Raw genomic sequence first — 18,005 nt, forward strand, 5'->3', positions numbered from 1 at the left:
AACATTTATGTACATGAGAAACCAGGAACAGACACCATCAGATTCTGGAAAGACACAGACAGAAGGACCAAGTGGAAGAGACCAGCCAGAGATCTCTTCCCAAATGTATTTGTCATTTGGACATGGAAGAAGGTTTAATTTGCCACTCCCACAATTGCCATTCCCAAAATGTATTTGTCATTTGGACATCGAAGAAGGTTTAAGATGAAGAAGAAAGAAATCTGACTCTCAAGGAGGCAACAAGATCTGGAAAGCAAACTGAGAGCTCAGAAGTCAGATAGACCTCAATAGAAACCTAAGCTCCAATACTTATTAGCTGTGCAAACTTAAGCCGATCAATTGAATTCTCTAAGATAAAAATTCCTTAACAGCAAAATGGGTACATTGTGATATATTTAAAGTGCCTAATAGTGACAGATACTAGATAAATTTTACTTCTCCTTCCCTTTCATTGGAGGGATCATTTGGAATTTCCACTTACCTAGCATTCCTTTTTTGGAACTGGACAGACACATGTCCTTCTCTGCACTGGGCAGGGCAAAACTCACCACGAACACTTCCACCCCATCGGCCATCAGGGCCAAACCCAAGACGAAAAAGAGGATCCACTGGAAGCGGCCATGGCCACACTCATCCATGATGGTCTCGTACTGGTGGGCCAACTGCTCCTCATCTTCGAGCCTCTCAGCCATCAGGTCTGTCTGGCCCCGAAGGCTGTCCATTCTGGAGGGTGCCATCTTGGCCTGCTTGGCCTTGACATCATCTGGGTGAGGGATTCCCTGGTACTCGCCCTCATAGATCTCATCTTCCTCATCGTGGCCTTCGGTGACATCACTCTGTGCATCTTCTTCTGGGTTGGACTCATTGCCACGGTAATAGCCATCACTGGGAGCATAGCCCCCATAGTTGTCCCGATACTTGTAGTCATCCATTCCTTGGTTCTGCAACTGCCTGCTTGCCTCTTGAGCTATATCCCTCGCTCTGTGGTAGAGGTTTGGGCTATTTCAATAACCATCATTCATTATGTAGTTCAAATGTGAAATATGTTCATGTGACTTCTTAGGTGAAAGTCACACTCGTTTTCTCCCCCCTTTATCTCTCAAATCAACCAGATTTGTGCAGACAACCTAAATATCCTTTTGCACTCGATGTCTGTTGGAAGTCTGGAAAGTTTCAAGCTCTGGTCTCCTTCAGAGACTCAGAAGTGTTGTGTTGGGAAGTGTTGATTAGAAATGGATCCAGCTGTTTTTCTTGACAGGGAGTGAGCAGGACTTGGCAGACTGCGTGCTGGCCTGATTTGTCCTGCCACCGAAGGTTATGCTCTGAGAACAGAGAGAAGGGATAGAGAAGAATGTTACAAAGGTTGAAATTCTAACAAAATACTCTCAGAATTAAGCCAATATATTTGGTAATGCCAATGCCTCATGTGTAAGGTGGGAGAAATCTTGATCAGACATTCAAATTTCTATCAACTGAATGAGGATTGAATCAGTGAGACTGGAGGCTAAGGGAGAAGGAACCGAGGTCAGAGAGGCCCTTTGAAGCTCTAATGGACCCATGAAATGCGTGCAGCAAACCAACACAGCACATGTATACATATGTAACGAACCTGCACGTTGTGCACATGTACCCTAGAACTTAAAGTATAATAATAAAAAAATAAAATAAAAATCTTATGCAAGAATGAAATATAAAGTGGTCAAGGGATTTTCACTCTAAGACAATTTTGTGTTATGGGTTTTCTGTTAGAACTTATCAAGCCTTTGGCAATAGTGGAGGTTATTACATCTGTTTCTGCTACGAAAATGCCAGCTTTTCTAACTTTGTCATGAAGTGGCTGTACAATTTAACATCTAGAAATGTATGGCAAAAAAAAAAAAAGCCAGAAACATTTTTCTTGAATCCCAGCTTACTTTTGAGACTCAGCATTGTGGTTCAAAGGCCACTCTGTCCTCATATGAGGCTTAAACAGGCAGGAACAGGGGGCTGAGGATATAGCCAGACGACCTGGGTATGAAACTCAATTCTGCTGCATAATGGTCCATGTGACCATGCACACATCTTTCCAAGCCTCAATTTTCTCCTGTATAAAATGGGATAACAATAGTACTTAATTCATAAGGTTGTGCATAAAGTGCTTAGAATAGTGCCTGGTCTGCACGGGTAAATACTATTTAAGCCTTGACATGAGTGTTGTTTTTTTTTTTGCCCCTAGTTCCAATTTTGGACACCAGGAGGCAATGTTGTCTAGAGCCAAGATCTCATCCTATATCCCAATTCCAATCAGAGTACCTCTGTTGACTCCCTTGCCCAGTGGATTCTCATTGTGCCTAGAATCTCAGGTTTCACAAGGCTTGGGGCCACCATTTATTGTGGCCTACTGTGTGCCAGAAAATGTGCTAAGTGTATCACATCTCTTATATGTAATTCTCACGACAGCAAAAAAAGAGAAAAAAAATCTGTATCTTCATTTGAGAGATAATCAAGCTGTCTCAGAGTGGGTTAGTAATAAGATCAAGGTCACAGCACTAGGACCAGGTCACTGGTCCCAAAGCCATCTCTTTCCAATGTCCTCATGATTCCCAAATGCTATCCTGAGGGACTGTCACATTAAATCACCTGGGGAGCTTTAAAAATACAGATTCCCAGAGCGTAACGAAGAAGGGCTGGTTCAAGCTCAGAAATCCAGATTTGCACACAGCTCTCTCCAAGTGGCTCTGAGGCCCTGCCTCACTGAGTAGCTCCTCAGAGCTAGGCGTCAGCCCCTCCTACACCCCCTACCCCAGTGCTCCCAGCTGCTGGACCCTCTGATAGGGATAATGCTCGGACTTCACACATTGAGGCTACCAGAGACTCACGCCCCAGGTCAAACCACCTGCCCACAGTACAGACCCCATCAATCTTTACAGGTCTCCCTGTCACATCTGAAATCCACTGTCCTTTCAGCATGCTTAGCAGATGTCACCTCACAAAGGATTGGATACACTTGTCCTCACCATGGCTACTTGACTCCTCCCTCTGCCCACAGCCCATCCCTGGGCCCTCTGCCCCACACCTGCTTCCTGGCCCACCTGGTCTTCAGCCCTGGACAGACTCCAGCATTGAAACCCATCTGACTCAGACAACACAATGCATTTCCTTCTGAGAGGATGGAAACCAGTGGTTCTCAAACATCACAGGGTGAAGCACCACTCAGAACATGGGCAGCTCAACACAAATGCCAATTCCAGGACCCCTCCCTGAAAGACACTGAGTCTGCAGGATAGGGGCAGGGCCTTGCAATCTGCACTTTCCACCAACAACACAGGGAATCCAGGACTGCGCTTTGAGAAACAGTGCCAAAGAAGCCAGCAAGAAATACTTACTAAGAAATGATTCGCACTCTACGCTTTCCAATTTTTCACCATCTCCAGTAAATAAATTTCTATTAGACCATGTTGGCCTGAACCATGTCAGATTAATATTCTAAACGTGTTTTTATTACGTCTAATTAGGGACTACCGGAGGAATATAAGTCACATGTAAACAGCAGGAGAGTTTGCAGAGCGCTATAAAAACATGGAAAGAATGCCACCTGACTGAGATCTGGTGTGTTATTTCCATCCTGGGGGCCCTATAACAACGTTGTGAACCAGAAATGATAGATTTGCAATTCCAAAAGCACTTGTGGGACTCACTACCCAGGGCAAAGTTTCTGGGAGCTGCTTTGCAGAAAGAAGAGGATCTTTGTCCAAACCAACTCCACTCATCTGATTCACTTAAAAGAACTGCTGTGAATGTCAAGTGCAGTGGAGTAAAGGGGAATCACTGTCCAGTGAGTTTTCATTTCTATTTCATTTAAGAAATACAACTATTAATCATTTTCAATGGTACTGGCTGAATTGTGTCCCTATAGCATGAAGGTATGTTGAAGTTCTGACTGCTGGTACCTCAAAATGTGATCTTATTTGGAAATAGAGTCTTTCCAGAGGTAATCAAGTTAAGATGAGATCATTCAGATGGGTCCTAAACCAATATGACCGGTGTCTTTACAAAAGGACACAGAGACAGACATGCTCAAAAGGAAGACAATGTGAAGACCCAAGACAAATGCCACCTACAAGCCTAAGGCTTCCCAACCTGCAACAGATTCTCTCTCACAGCTCTCAGAAGGAATCAACTGTGTTGACACCCTGATTCTGAACATCTAAGCTCCAGAGCTATGAAACAAATATTTTTTATGACAGACCCAGGAAATGAATACATTCAACAAGCCTAGTGTTTATCAAACAACAATATCAAACAGCTATGATAAAACAACCACAAGTACAACTGAACTGAGTACTAAGGTGAGCATTTTATAAGTGATACCTCATTAATTCTTACAGCCAATAGTAAAACAAGATTATTCCCTTTATTTCACAGATTAAGAAACTGAGGACTAAGAAGATTGAAGAATGTGCCCAAATTAACATAGAGAATCACTATCGGGCTTGGATTTGAAATCCATGTTCAAACAGAATGTTAGGGATGATACAGAGTGAAAGAAACTAAGATGCCAAGAAGATAAGTCAAGATCACACGCTGAGTCGCTGGCAGAGCTCACATTGACATTGAGCTTCCAACTCTTTGGTTAGGGTTTGCTCACCCATCCTCAACAAACGTGTCCTGGGATCTTGATGCTGAAGGCATTACAGGACTAAGACATAACTTGATCCCCATTCTCAGAAGATCTACCCCCATGAGAGAGTTAGATTAAAACAACACAAAGCATCGTGTGGTAATAAAAATTACAATCTTGATTATTAATATTTATTTATTGAATACTTGCCTTGAGGCTTCATGTCAGTTACTGTGCTAAGTTTACCATGTGCTTTACATCTTTTAACCTGCACAACAACTGTATGAGGTGGGACTATTATTGCTCCCACTTTACAGAAAATAAGACTGAGGCTGAAGAACTTAGATAGATGACACAGGGCCACAGATATTTGTTCTCCAAGGGGTTCCAAAGGAAGGAGGGATCCTAGGGGCTGGGATCTGCTGAAATAGTATCCTAAAGGTAGTGGGGACGTCCAAGGGCAGGAAAGGGCTCAAAGAAACAAACAATGGAGAGGAAGTCACGGCGGGCTGGAGGACAAGGCTATGCAGAGGCATGGAGGCAGGATAGCTTTGCTTGTCTTGGCAGCAATGAAGAGACCAGGTGGCCTACAGCAGTTGATCCAAGAGTGGGAGGTTATGGGAGATATGATGCGGAAGGAAATAGAAGTCGGTCTGAATACCCTGCTCAGGGTTTGAAATTTTCTTTGAGAAAAGAGAGCCAGTGAAGTTTGTTAAACTGGACACAGCAGTGCAGTGCAGCAGGGCAGGGCTCTGGAAAGATCCTTCTGGTGGGGATGCGCTCCTGGTTTTTAATAAAAAATCTAACGACAATGAAACCAGGTAGAAGCTTTCATGTATGCATGCGTGTGTGTGTGTGTGTGCGCGCGCGCATGCTTGGTAATAGTCCAGAGGTGAGGTGAGGCCTGGACAAAGGTGGTGGCCATGGGGCTGGAAGGACAGACACATGGGGACTCCCACAGGAGAACAAGTGGTGCATTTCCTATCAGGTGAGAAGGAAAGGCCGAGAGTGACTAGAACAATGATGACCCTAAGGAGCCAAATTCTGGGATGGAAACCTTTCCAGCATCCTATAATTCCTGTGTAATTAAGATTTTAAAAAAAATATTTTTTCAGGCTGATCCACCTTTTTGGTATGATTATGGGATGTACAACAGAGACTCTGGTCTCAGAGGGTCCAGGTTCCAGTCCTGACTCTGCCACATCTACTACCTGCGTGCAAGCTACTAACTGCTCTGTGCCCCAGTTTCCTCATCTGTAAAATGGTTATAGTAGGGTCATTGTGAGAATTCAGTTGAGATCATCCATGAAGAGTGCTCAGCACAGTGTCTGGGTCAGATGTGATCAATTTAAATCTGATCTAATAGCTATTATTGTTGTTGTCATCATAACTATTGTCTGGGCACGAGGGCTCACACCTGTAATCCCAGTATTTTAGGAGGCTGAGGTGGGAGGATTGCTTGATTCCAGGAGTTTGAGACCAGCCTGAGCAACATGGTGAAACCCTGTCTCTACAAAAAAAATACAAAAAGGCAGCCAGGCGTGGTTGCTCACACCTGTAATCCCAGCTCCTCAGGAGGCAGAGGAAGGAAGATCACTTGATCCCAGGAGGCGGAGGTTGCAGTGAGCCAAGATCATGTCACTGCACTCCAACCTGGGTGAAAGAGAAAGACCCCTGTCTCAAAAAAATAAAATAAAATAATAAAAACGAAAACTAAAAATGATGTTTATTATCTAAGTATTGACAATTAAAATGTGGCCAAGTTTTAAGCTTGAGCCCAGCCTCATGCCCCATGAGATTTGGGGCCCATCAGGGCTGGGCTAGGAAACCAAGTACAGAGAAAAACAAACTAACATTGAGTTACTCATGAAAACAACTACCTCCCATGCTGCTAACCTCTTAAGCATCCTCCTTTAACTTTGACATTCTATTAGGCTCTGCATCTACGCTATATGACTCAAAATCATTGTGCAGCAAACTCTTGCTGATTACTAAATACCACAGAGAACAAAGTTAAAAAATTACAATCAAATGATGTAATGCTTCCCAAAATCTGTTCTGTAGAACATTAGGCCTTTAATATTCTCTTTTCAGTGAGAATTCCAAGAGCAAGTAAGTTTGGGAAACACTGCATCTTCTATTCACTCTTCTCTTTCAGAAATTCACAATGCACATTGCTATATTAAAGGCTATGAGAAGACCTGAATAAAAACCTGCTTAACCCCACAGTAAGATACCACTACACATCCATTAGAATCGCTCTAATCAATAGACAGACAATAGCAAGTGTTGGCTAGAATGTGATGAACTGGAACCCTCAGAAACTGACAGTGGGCATGTAAAATAGCCTTTGGAAGATAGTTTGGCAGTTTCTTAAAAGGTCAAACATACACTTACCAAATAACCCAGCAGTTCCATTCTGAGAATCTACCCAAGATAAATAAAAATATATGCCCACACAAAGACTTGGACACAAATGTTAATAGCAACATTACTTATAATTGCCCCAAACTGGGAACAGTGCAAATGTCCACCAGCTGATGAATGGATAAACCAAGTGCAGTGCAATGAAATACTGATTAGCAATAAAAGAGAAACAAATTACTGATACAAACTACAACCTGGGTGAACATTATGTCGAATGAAAGAAGCTAAACACAAAAGACCACGTGTTGTATGATTCATTTATATGAAATATCCAGAATATGCAAATCCATAGACAGAAAGTAGATTAGTGGTTGCTGTGGGTGACAGTGGGGAATGATTGTAAGTAAACTTGAGGCAATTCAGGGGCGTGGGGAAGGTGTTGATGGGAATGTTCTAAAACTGGATTATAGTGATGATTGTACAATTTTATGAATTTACTAAAAATCATTGAATTAAACACTTACAATGAGTGGATTTTATGGTATATAAAATATACCTCAATAAAGCTGCTGCCCCATCCCCCAAAAAACTATTTAACCTATTAAAATCCGTGTTTCCCACTATCATAGGCTTCTTTTTCCTTGGAATCCTCATTAACATCCATGGAATATAGGCTGCTCTAAATAAAGATCTTTTTTCACTAGAATCTAAGCTCCATTCATCCCAGGATTTTGTCATGTCTTGAAAACCCATTTGGCAAGCATCCTGGAGTCTATTTGCATGAGGGACCAAGAGCTTCCTATTGGAAGAGAGAATTACAGAGCACATCTTGGTCATAAGCCCAGTGGATTACTGCTGAAAGGAAGGATAATTCTGAACCTCTGCACCAGGCTGTGTCCAATCTTGATGGCGTATCAAGAGCACAGAATGTGCCCAGGTGCAGTGGCTCATGCCTATACTCCCGGCACTTTGGGAGGCCAAGTTGGGTGGATCACCTGAGACCAGGAGTTTGAGACAAGCCTGGGCAACACGGAGAAAGCCCATCTCTAAAAATCGTACAAAAATTAGCTGGGTGTGATGGTGCACACCTGTAGTTCCAGCTACTAGGGAGGCTGAGTTGGGGAGGATGGCTTGAGTGGCTTGAACCCGGGAGGCGGAGGTTGCAGTGAGCTGTGAGCATGCCACTGCACTCTAGCCTGGGTGACAGGAAAGACCATGTCTCAAAAAAAAAAAAAAAAGAAAGAAAGAAAGCAAGCCCAAAATATAGCAACTCTGGTGTGAACAATAACAAAAGATGGTCCCCTTAGCCAAGACACCAGTATCCTCAGGGCCCACCCATAGAGAGCTGAGCACATGTGGTGGTCCCTGTAGCAGGAGTCAGTAGCATCTGTGACTTCACTTGCAGTCGGCTTTGACAAGAGATTCACCCCAGTGCGTCAGGGCAGAAGAAGAAAATGGCGGACGTCCCATGCTTAGAAGGACTGGATACCCTTGGGTACTCCTGCAACTATTTGGCAGGAATTTGGTGGACACTGAGGCATTATAGGGACAAAGCCTGAGAAAATGTTATTTGAGAACCTTATTGTAATTCTGTTTTATATAAAGAAAGAGAAGAATCAACACACTCAGACGGGTACTAATGAGACGTTCATATGTGTCAGCTTTGTGGAAAGGAGTGAGGTTCCAGACACACTCCCCCGAAATTTGGCACCTTGGTATTTGAGAAAACAGCAGAAGCGGGAGGCGCTTTCTGTCCTTCCCCTTGCCCTTCGCCCCTGAAGCAGATTGTAAAAATGTGTTCTGACTTTCCTCTAAAGTAGGTCATAAAATCTGCATTCCAGTGATGCCCACCCTACACCTAAAGGAAAAGAATATCCTCGTCTCTGAAGACACAGGGACACAGAGATGGACCTGAGCAGACGGGCCTTGGTCAATTCCCCAGCTCATTCTCATGAGACCACGCCCTTTTGTCCTCCAATCATACTGCTGCACAACTGTCCAGAACAATAAACGGTTCTCCTGGTTTCTTGGGAGTCTTCATTTCTGAAGGCTCCCACGTCACATAAACCTTTTATTAAATAAATTTGTCTGTTTTTCTCTTGTTGATCTGTCTTTTGTTATAGGCGTCTCAGCTACGATCCTGGCAACGATAAGAACGAATACCTTTTACTTTAGTTCCCATCCTAACTGAGATGGTCACAGCAATAGTGAGTACTGAGTGAGGGCACGGGACTCCGTACAAAATAGAGTCTTTTGTGTTACAGAAAGTCCACTGGACTACTGGAGACAGGACCTGAATCATAGTCCCATCCCTGCCATAAAGGCACTGAGGGAGCCTGAATGAAGTCACTCACCTTCTGGGGTACTCATTTCCTCGCCTCTCAAGTGAGGGACTGTTCTGGACGATTTCTAAGACTGTGTCTAGCCATCTGACTCAATATTTTCTCATATATCTGTGAAAATGCTTTGAAGCATCTAAGTAATATATATTAACAGAATTATTATTATGTTAGAATATGACAGGATAATGTCTCTTTCCAGTTAAGAGTAACATTTACAAATTGATTAGCCATTTGTTTTGGCAATTTGGTGGCTGTTTATTCTTTTCTATTATTATTATACTTTAAGTTCTAGGGTACATGTGCACAACATGCAGGTTTGTTACATATGTATACATGTGCCATGTTGGTGTGCTGCACCCATTAACTCGTCATTTACATTAGGTATATCTCCTAATGCTATCCCTCTCCCCTCCCCCCAAACATTTAGAATTACTCCAAGAGGTCCCATGGCATTGCACATGTATTTCTATTATCATATTATACTGGAATTATTGGTGTCTCTCTGTTTATGTGTCTCTCTCTGCCAGGAGATTGTGGGCAGGTCCAAGATAGATAAAGCACTGAATTTTACTTATCTTTGAGTCACCAGAACCAGAGTCTTGAACATAGAAGATTCTCGAAAAATGTCTGCTTAATGAACACAGTTAATAGTTATTCAGGGCCAGGCGCAGTGTTTTACACTTGGAATCCCAGCACTTTGGGATGCTGAGGCGGGCGGATCATTTGAGGTCAGGAGTTCAAGGCCAGCCTGGCCAACATGGCGAAACCCCATCCCCACTAAAAATACAATAATTAGCCGAGCGTGCTGGCACATGCCTGTAATCCCAGCTATTCAGGATGCTGAGGCAGGAGAATCACTTGAACCCAGGAGGCAGAGGTTGCAGTGAGCTGAGATCATGCCACTGCATTCCAGCCTGGGCAACAACAGAGCAAGGCTCCGTCTCAAAAAAAAAAAAAGTAGTTATTCAGTGCCTCGCTGATGTTGAAAACGGCCCATGAGACAGAATGCCCCTGCCTTGAATAAATAGATGAACTGGTTTAATGCTATGCTTTACTTTTGTTAAAAAAAAAAAACAAGTTAAATTGCCAGGCACAGTGGCTAGCACTTTGGGAGGCCGAGGCAGGCAGATCACCTGAGGTTGGAAGTTCGAGACCAGCCTGACCAACATGGAGAAACCCCGTCTCTACTAAAAATACAAAATTAGCCCAGCGTGGTGGCGCATGCCTGTAATCCCAGCTACTCAGGAGGCTGAGGCAGAAGAATCACTTGAACCCGGGAGGTGGAGGTTGCCACGAGCCGAGATCGCACCATTGCACTCCAGCCTGGGCAACACAGCAAGACTCCAACTCAAAAAACAAAACAAAACAAAAAGGACAAGAAAAGAAAGAAAATGTACAAGTTACATTAAAAGTTCAGTTCTTTGGACACACACAGAGCCATTTACTTTCTCACTTGCCTGTAGTCCTATTTACATCCACAAGTTCCCAGCTAAGATTGCTGGGGGTGCAGTGGTTCTACCGACTGACTGCTTGAGTTACTTGTTATCAACTTCCTGACCATAAAATGTGTTTTAACCACCTGTGATGCTTCCTGAAATACCCTGCTTGATGTTTCTGGGGTAGATTACATCAACCCGTGGGCTGAGAATACCAGGGCTTATTTGGCTGGCATGGGAGAGAGTGTTCTCTGAGGCTTCCAGCAATTGCTGCACTCGCCCCACTTACAACAGTGTCGGTTCATGCGTATTACATTAAAAATACTTCTTTCTTCTCAGCTGAATCATCCGTCTATTTTCTATTTTGTTAAAACAGAAAGCTAGTTTTCAAGGTAGGAGAAACGATTGGTTATGAAACAAGAACCAAACCCTGCGAGTTTTTTTACTGGAGAAAAAAACAAATACTTTAATACCAAATACTTCAAAGTAACATCAGACTTAGTTTGAATTTTCATAATGGTTTTTAGTTTTAAATACAAATGCAGAACAATAATTTATGGAGAAGTATGTTTGTCAAAACATTATTTATTACATCAACCCTTGAAAACAGCCATATGTCACATAACAAGGGTTAGGTAAATAAATATTAAGATATGTATACAGCTAAATCTTATGGGAATATAAGAAACATTTTTTTGAATGACTTTTTAAGAAAAAAAGAGAAAATGATGACACTATAATACCAGGTAAAAATGCTAGGTAGATCATGTATTTATTGTTATACTAATAGTATCCATAATATTATATGAATATGCATTTATACTATGCAAATATTTCTGGCAGGATGATCAGTTAAGATGTTAATGTTTGCCTATTACCCCCTGAAAAGCGTATTTTCTCTCTCTCTCTGTTCCTCTGTGTTCCAAAACCAAGCCCGTATTTGTTTTCTAGTGTGGTCCTTAAACCACCTGCAGGAGAGAATCACCTGGTGTTAGCTAAATGCAGGCGCCTGGCTCCCATTCCAAAACTGCTAAAACAGAAGGAGAGAGAAATCCGCTTTATCTCCAAGCTCCCAAGGTAAATTTTGTGCTCACTCAAAATCAAGAACCTCTGGCCTAAGCTCTTCTTACCCCAGGAAACAGTTTCGTTGTGATTCAAGTGCAAGGCCAAAGAAGACCTCTCCCAAGCCTTCAGATAGTTAATTAGCTCTTTGCAGGAGCTAAGCTGGTAGGGAAGGGGATGAGGGGCTGGTGCTTGGACTTGTGGAGATGCCCAACCATGAGGACAAAGACTCCTGGACGAAGGAATGTGAGCTCTCCGAGAGGAGACAGAACCTGTCCCTCCTGCAGGCAGCGCTCCGGATGTGGGATAGCTATGGGATGCCTTCGAAGGCCGTTTACCCTGCAGCCCTGGGGTCAGCAACAATGGTCCCAGCCTGCAGTACGACTGGTAAACAGAATCAAGAATCACTGAGCAGCGTCTCTTGTAGTTTATCCAAAACAGAACTGCCTGGCAGATGGCAGAAGGCTTGCTCCTGAAGGCAGCATTGAGGAGCAGAAAGAACGAGGAGAACCACTGTGGCTATAGTCATGGACTAAGGAGTCAAGCACATCCCCCACAACCATTTGGGGACCACTTAAATAAGTGAGCCAGTGGAATGGGGAAGGAAGCCCTAACAAAGACCAATTATGGGCAGCTGGCCAATCCTACTTTGATTTGATTTCATCAGGAAAACAATTGTTAATGATATTTCTTGCCATACAGTGGCTGCTGTAAAGCGAATTCTTGTCCATTGCATTTCTTTACAGATACCAGCTCTGCCACTCGCAAGCTCTATGAATCAGAGCAGGTTTCTGAACCTTAAGCTTCAGTTTCTTCATGTGTGAAATGAGGATAATAAGGATTCCTATTCATTGCGTTGTTATGAGAATTAAATGAGTTAACATTTTCGAAATGCCTGGCACAGTGTCCATCACCAAGAAAGAGCTCAATAAAAATAGCTATTGTTATATAAACACACACACAGATATGCCTTTCTATGTATTCCCTAATTCCTGCAGAGATGCATACCACACTCTAAAGGATGGCAAGACCCTTAACTTCACTCCACAAGCAGCAAATCTGAGGCCTTCTTGGGTGAGACCCTCTGGTTTTTTAGCACTTCCACTCTGCTGGAACCCTGCCCTGAATCCCCATCCGCAGGTTAGTGTCACCACTACCCCACTCCACCAGTCCATGCCAGCTCCCTCCTCTACAGATCCGGACCCGGTCCACTTCCCAGTAGTCATGAGCTGATATTTTGTTCCCATATGACTGATTTCCAAGTTAAGTGTTTCCCAAAGTGGAAGATGCTACCTTTGATGGTATCTGACATGACTTCAAAAGGTGTTTGAACATACCATTCAATAACATTGCATCACATAAAGAAACGGTGATTCCATTTTCAGGGTTCTTTTAATCCCTTTTGATTGTCAAGGAAAAAGCCTCCTTTTAGGGGCCAGCACAGCTCTACCACTTCCTTGCTAACTTGTTAATTGTCCTTTTTAATGAAATGAAAACAAAACTCAGGTTCAGAGCCTTTAAAGGGAACAGTATCTGGCTACCGTCAATAACATAACACTGTATTATTTTTACTGTCTTTTTTTTATAGTAACCCTATATTTATAGGAGTGGTATAACATCTTTACTAAATGAATGCAGTCAGTTAATAAAAATGACCTGAATTTTTAAAATTAAGTAATTAAGTAAGAGGAGTACAGGAGGTGGTATATGATCTTTGCCAGGGACATGGTAAAAATGTTTGAGGATTACAGATGAATTATGGACATTTGGCAAAGACCACCCAGACAGGAAGTGCTGCCTTCGAGGTGGAGAGAAAGTAGCACTTTCTGAGTTGAGCACTTTAAATTTATCATCTCATTTCAACTTCACAACACTAGCAGATACATATCTTTACCTTTGTATTCCATAGATAACTAAGGCTCAGAGAGGTTAAGTCACCTGCCAAGGTCACACAGCTAGTAAGTTCAAGAGTCAGGATTCAAACTCACCTCCTATACCAAACTGCCTCCACTACACCCTTACTGCATCTCCCACTGCCGGATAGGTATCTCACTGGAAAGTAACACCAGCTTGAGGAAAAGTTAAATGTGCCCATGAGTCTATTGGTCCTATTGGGAAGCCAACTTAGAGCCCCACCCTTGGCATCCTGACTTCCTCTATTCTCTCTTTTTTATTTTTTATTTTTGTTTATTTATTTTTCTGAGACAGGGTCTCACTCCATCACCCAGGCTGGAGTGCAGTGGCAGGATCTCGGTTCACTGCAACCTCCACCTCCCAGGTTCAAGCGATTCTCTTGCCTTAGCCTCCCAAGTAGCTGGGATTACAGGTGTGAGCCACCACGACCAGATAATTTTTTTTTTTTTTTTTTTTAGTAGAGACAGGGTTTCACCATGTTGGCTAGGCTGGTCTCAAACTCCTGGCCTCAAGTGATCCACCTGCCTCGGTCTACCTTAGTGCTGGGATACAGCACTGACCTTATAATGAGGTCAGGAGTTTGAGACCAGCCTGGCCAATATGGTGAAACCCTGTCTCTACTAAAAACACAAAAATTAGCTGGGTGTGGTGGTGGGCACCTGTAATTCCAGTTACTCAGGAGGCTGAGGCAGAAGAATTGCTTGAACCCAGGAAGCGGAGGTTGCAGTGAGCCAAGACTGCGCCACTGTACTCCAGCCTGGGTGACAGAGAGAGACTCCATCAAAAGAAAAGAAGAAGAAAGAAGAAAGAGGAGGAGGAGGAGGAGGAGGAGAAGAAAGAAGAAGAAGAAGAAGAAGAAGAAGAAGAAGAAGAAGAAGAAGAAGAAGAAGAAGAAGAAGAAGAAGAAGAAGAAGAAGAAGAAGAAGAAGAAGAAGGAGGAGGAGGAGGAGGAGGAGGAGGAGGAGGAGGAGAAGAGGAGGAGGAGGAAGAGGAGGAAGAAGAAGAAGCAGCAGCAGCAGCAGTGGAGGAAGAGGAAGAGGAGGAAGAAGAAGGAAGAAGAAGGAGAAGAAGAGTTTAAGCCAGTAAGCCAATGGCAGAATTGACTGTGATCCTGAAGACTGCCATAGCTATCATCAAATGAATCATCAAAGAGAAGGCCACACACCCATGATCCCCTTCTCATGAGGTTGACAGACTCTGCCTGCTGACACTTCTAGCTTTTAAATTCTGAGACTAGCAAGGAAGGAAGTTCTGAGAATGAGCCCTTCACTCCATTCCACTAGCACTGCCTTAGCACAGCTGTCACCTCAGTTCCCTGACACCATCATCCCCCTCCTCATGGCCTAAACTCTCTTAGTGGCTTCAAAACTACTGCCGTTGATTTGGCCATACAGGACCCTTGCTGAATGACACCCTGCCCACCTCTCCAACTTCATTTTCTCCTTTTCTGGACGTCCCTCCCTAGGGGTGTGGCCCTACTTCACTGTCTTCATCACAGTCAGGCATCGATTCCTCCAACACTCCCAGGGCACCTACTGCCTGGAGGGTGCTGGGAACACCCAGGAGAATAAAACAAGCTCCTGCCCTCATGTCCCATACAGTCCAGTGAACAGATATTTTAATAAGCCTAAGAATAGACTTTCTATAAAGAAAGGGCCCTCTCTTCACACATAAGATATTCTCTAGCTTCTGGTTCATTGGAACCTTTGGAGGTAATCAAAAACAGTAAAAACTCAAAGCTGGCATGAAACGGAGGGGATGTATTGCTCCAATAGGGGACACTGGCTGGAAACTTGATCTCTTCCTAAAAGACTTAAGAAACTTTGTGGATACAGATGTAGGAGTTAACGAGGTTAAGGAAGGCTGGGAGATGGGCAGGCTAGAAGAGATGATATCAAGGATTCAGGATCATTCCCCAACACACCCCAGATGCAAGTCTGAGAGCAGCTGGCAGGCTAGAAAAACCACCTCTTTATGTCTCAACTTGCCTCTGCTCTGACTTTAGCCTTTCTTGAAACTACCCTGCCCTTTGCTGCAGTCTAGCCTTGCAATAATCCAGCCATGGAAATTCCCTGTCCTCTAGGATTGCCTGCCGTCTGTACTCTCTGCAGCTTAGACCTAACTACTTACTGCTTGGTTCGGGACCCCAGTCCCTGCTGCCCAGTTATGGCTCCACCTCATAGACTATCAGTCTACAGCTCTCCCGGCCTCTGGAAACCTCCCCATCATTTCTCATTGGGGAAATTACCAGTAGTGGCCTCATAGATTATCTTGCAGTCCCATCTAGTTCCCCGAAATAATAATTTTTGTTTAAATTCACCTCAGTGTGTTCCGATTCCTATCTCCATCTCCTAATTATCCTGCCATAGACTCAGCCCCCGGGTGTCATTGGCCCTGTGGTTCTCTCCTGCCTGGACACTCACAAGCCCCACTCCAGCAGATCCCTGCTCTATAATTAGTCCCCCTCCATCTCCCCATCCTCTTCCCCAATTCAGCTTAAGCAAATTATAAACTTTGTAATTAGAAAAGGGTAACATGTTGCCAGGAATGCAAACATATTTAGTGCTAAAGCCTAGTGTTTTGTGCAGTTCTGGGCTCTGCTCCAAATCCTGGAGTAACGAAGAAAGACAAGGAGAAAGGAAGAAACCCTTTAATGAACTTGAAGTTTACGTCAGGAGCGTCTCACTCACGATCTCATTTAATCCTCTCAAAGACCTGAGAATTTGGGTTAGGTAACAGGAGCTGAGAGAGGCCAAGAGATTTGCCCAAGGTCATACCCCTGGAGAGAGGCAGAGCCAGATTCAAACCCAGGTCTCTACCTGGCTGTCTCTGCAGTCATATCTGGGCTTCCCCATATATTACAGAATATCACATATTATCTCAGTCTGGCACCTGACAGGCTCAGCTAATAGTGTGATGAAATTCCTCAACATGCCTTTTCAACTGTTTGGCTTTCCTATTCAAATTACTCCTACATATTTGGCAAGGAAAGATTTCAAATAATGTCAACACTCGAAAAACTCTGCTTAAGCCATCAAAACTAGTACTGCCGGCCGGGCGCAGTGGCTCACACCTGTAATCCCAGCACTTTGGGAGGCCGAGGCGGGGGCATCACCTGAGGTCAGGAGTTCAAGACCAGCCTGGCCAGCATGGTGAAACCCTGTCTCTACTAAAAATACAAAAATTAGCTGGGCGTGGTGGCATGTGCCTATAATCCCAGCTAGTTGGGAGACTGAGGCAGGAGGATCACTTGAACCTGGGAGGCAGAGGCTGCAGTGAACTGAGATCACGCCACTGCACTCCAGCCTGGGCAACAGAGTGAGACTCTGTCTCAAAAAAAAAAAAAAAAAAAAACAGTACTGCCACGGTCACCCATTGTAATTGATGGCTAGCTGGTAAGCCACTTGAGGACAGAGTCTATCTCTGACTCCTCTGTCGCCTATGTAGCAGGAAGCAGGACCTGGCACTGACAGGCACATAATAAATAGATTATTACCAAAGAAAAAGAAGATCGCGTTCCTGCACAACTGAAGCCAAGAATAGTGGAAACCCACATAGTCCATTGTGGCATCATTTAAACCGTCCGTGGATACTGAAATGAACTCCAACACTGTTATGTTTTGGAGTCCTGAATGGAGCAGAAGAAGGAGATGAGTGTGAGTGAGCCACCCAGCTGGGTGACAGGGAGAAGATCATTTTTTTAAAAGATGCATCTTCATTGCCCTCCTATTGCTAAACTGCTTTCTTACATAGAGGGTTGGCATATACAAAGAGGGGGAAAGATGAATTTTTGAGAAGACCTGGCAGGAATATTTTTGTAGGCTCCTCAACAGCTACTAGACTCATCCTAGAAACAGATGGCACATCACTGCAACATGCTGCATGAAGGACAATTCCTGCATCAGGCGTCATCCGGGGTCCACCCTCAGAGCTGCCTGCTGCTGTCATCCGGAGTCTTGAAACCAAATACATGATGTTTTCTGTGTTCCATGAATATGAAACTGTCATTAGCAAAATGATCTTTAGCAACTTTCACCTCTAAAATCAACTAACATCATGTTGTTTTATTTTCAAGGGTGGGGGGAAAACACTTTTCTCTTCATCATAAATCACAAAGCAATGATTCCTCCTAGAGATATAAGAAAAAAGAGGTTATTTGCAAGCTGTTGTGCATATAAATAGAGGTATAGACACACGAGTTTTTTTTTTTTTTTTTTTTTTTTTTTTTTGTTTTTTGGTGCATATTTTTAAAATGTGCGGGTTTTTTACATGTGTATATGTGTG

The 18,005-nt window shown here is 43.5% G+C and overlaps 1 protein-coding gene across 7 annotated transcripts in view; it reads right to left on the reverse strand.

Annotated features, from left to right (window-relative positions):
* LOC116463661 (synaptic vesicle glycoprotein 2B) overlaps positions 1-18,005 on the reverse strand; it is a 195,402-nt gene that overhangs the window by 69,219 nt on the left and 108,178 nt on the right. For all 7 annotated transcript variants that reach the window (XM_032146866.2, XM_032146862.2, XM_058434799.1 and 4 more), the window contains one exon: positions 482-1,322. In XM_032146866.2, coding sequence (XP_032002757.1) covers positions 482-932 — 451 coding nt within the window. In that variant the 5' untranslated portion in view covers positions 933-1,322. The remainder of the gene's footprint in view (positions 1-481; positions 1,323-18,005) is intronic.

The sequence above is a fragment of the Hylobates moloch genome, unplaced genomic scaffold (genome assembly GCF_009828535.3).
Source record: "Hylobates moloch isolate HMO894 unplaced genomic scaffold, HMol_V3 SCAFFOLD_47, whole genome shotgun sequence".
NCBI classification, from domain to species: Eukaryota; Metazoa; Chordata; class Mammalia; order Primates; family Hylobatidae; genus Hylobates; species Hylobates moloch.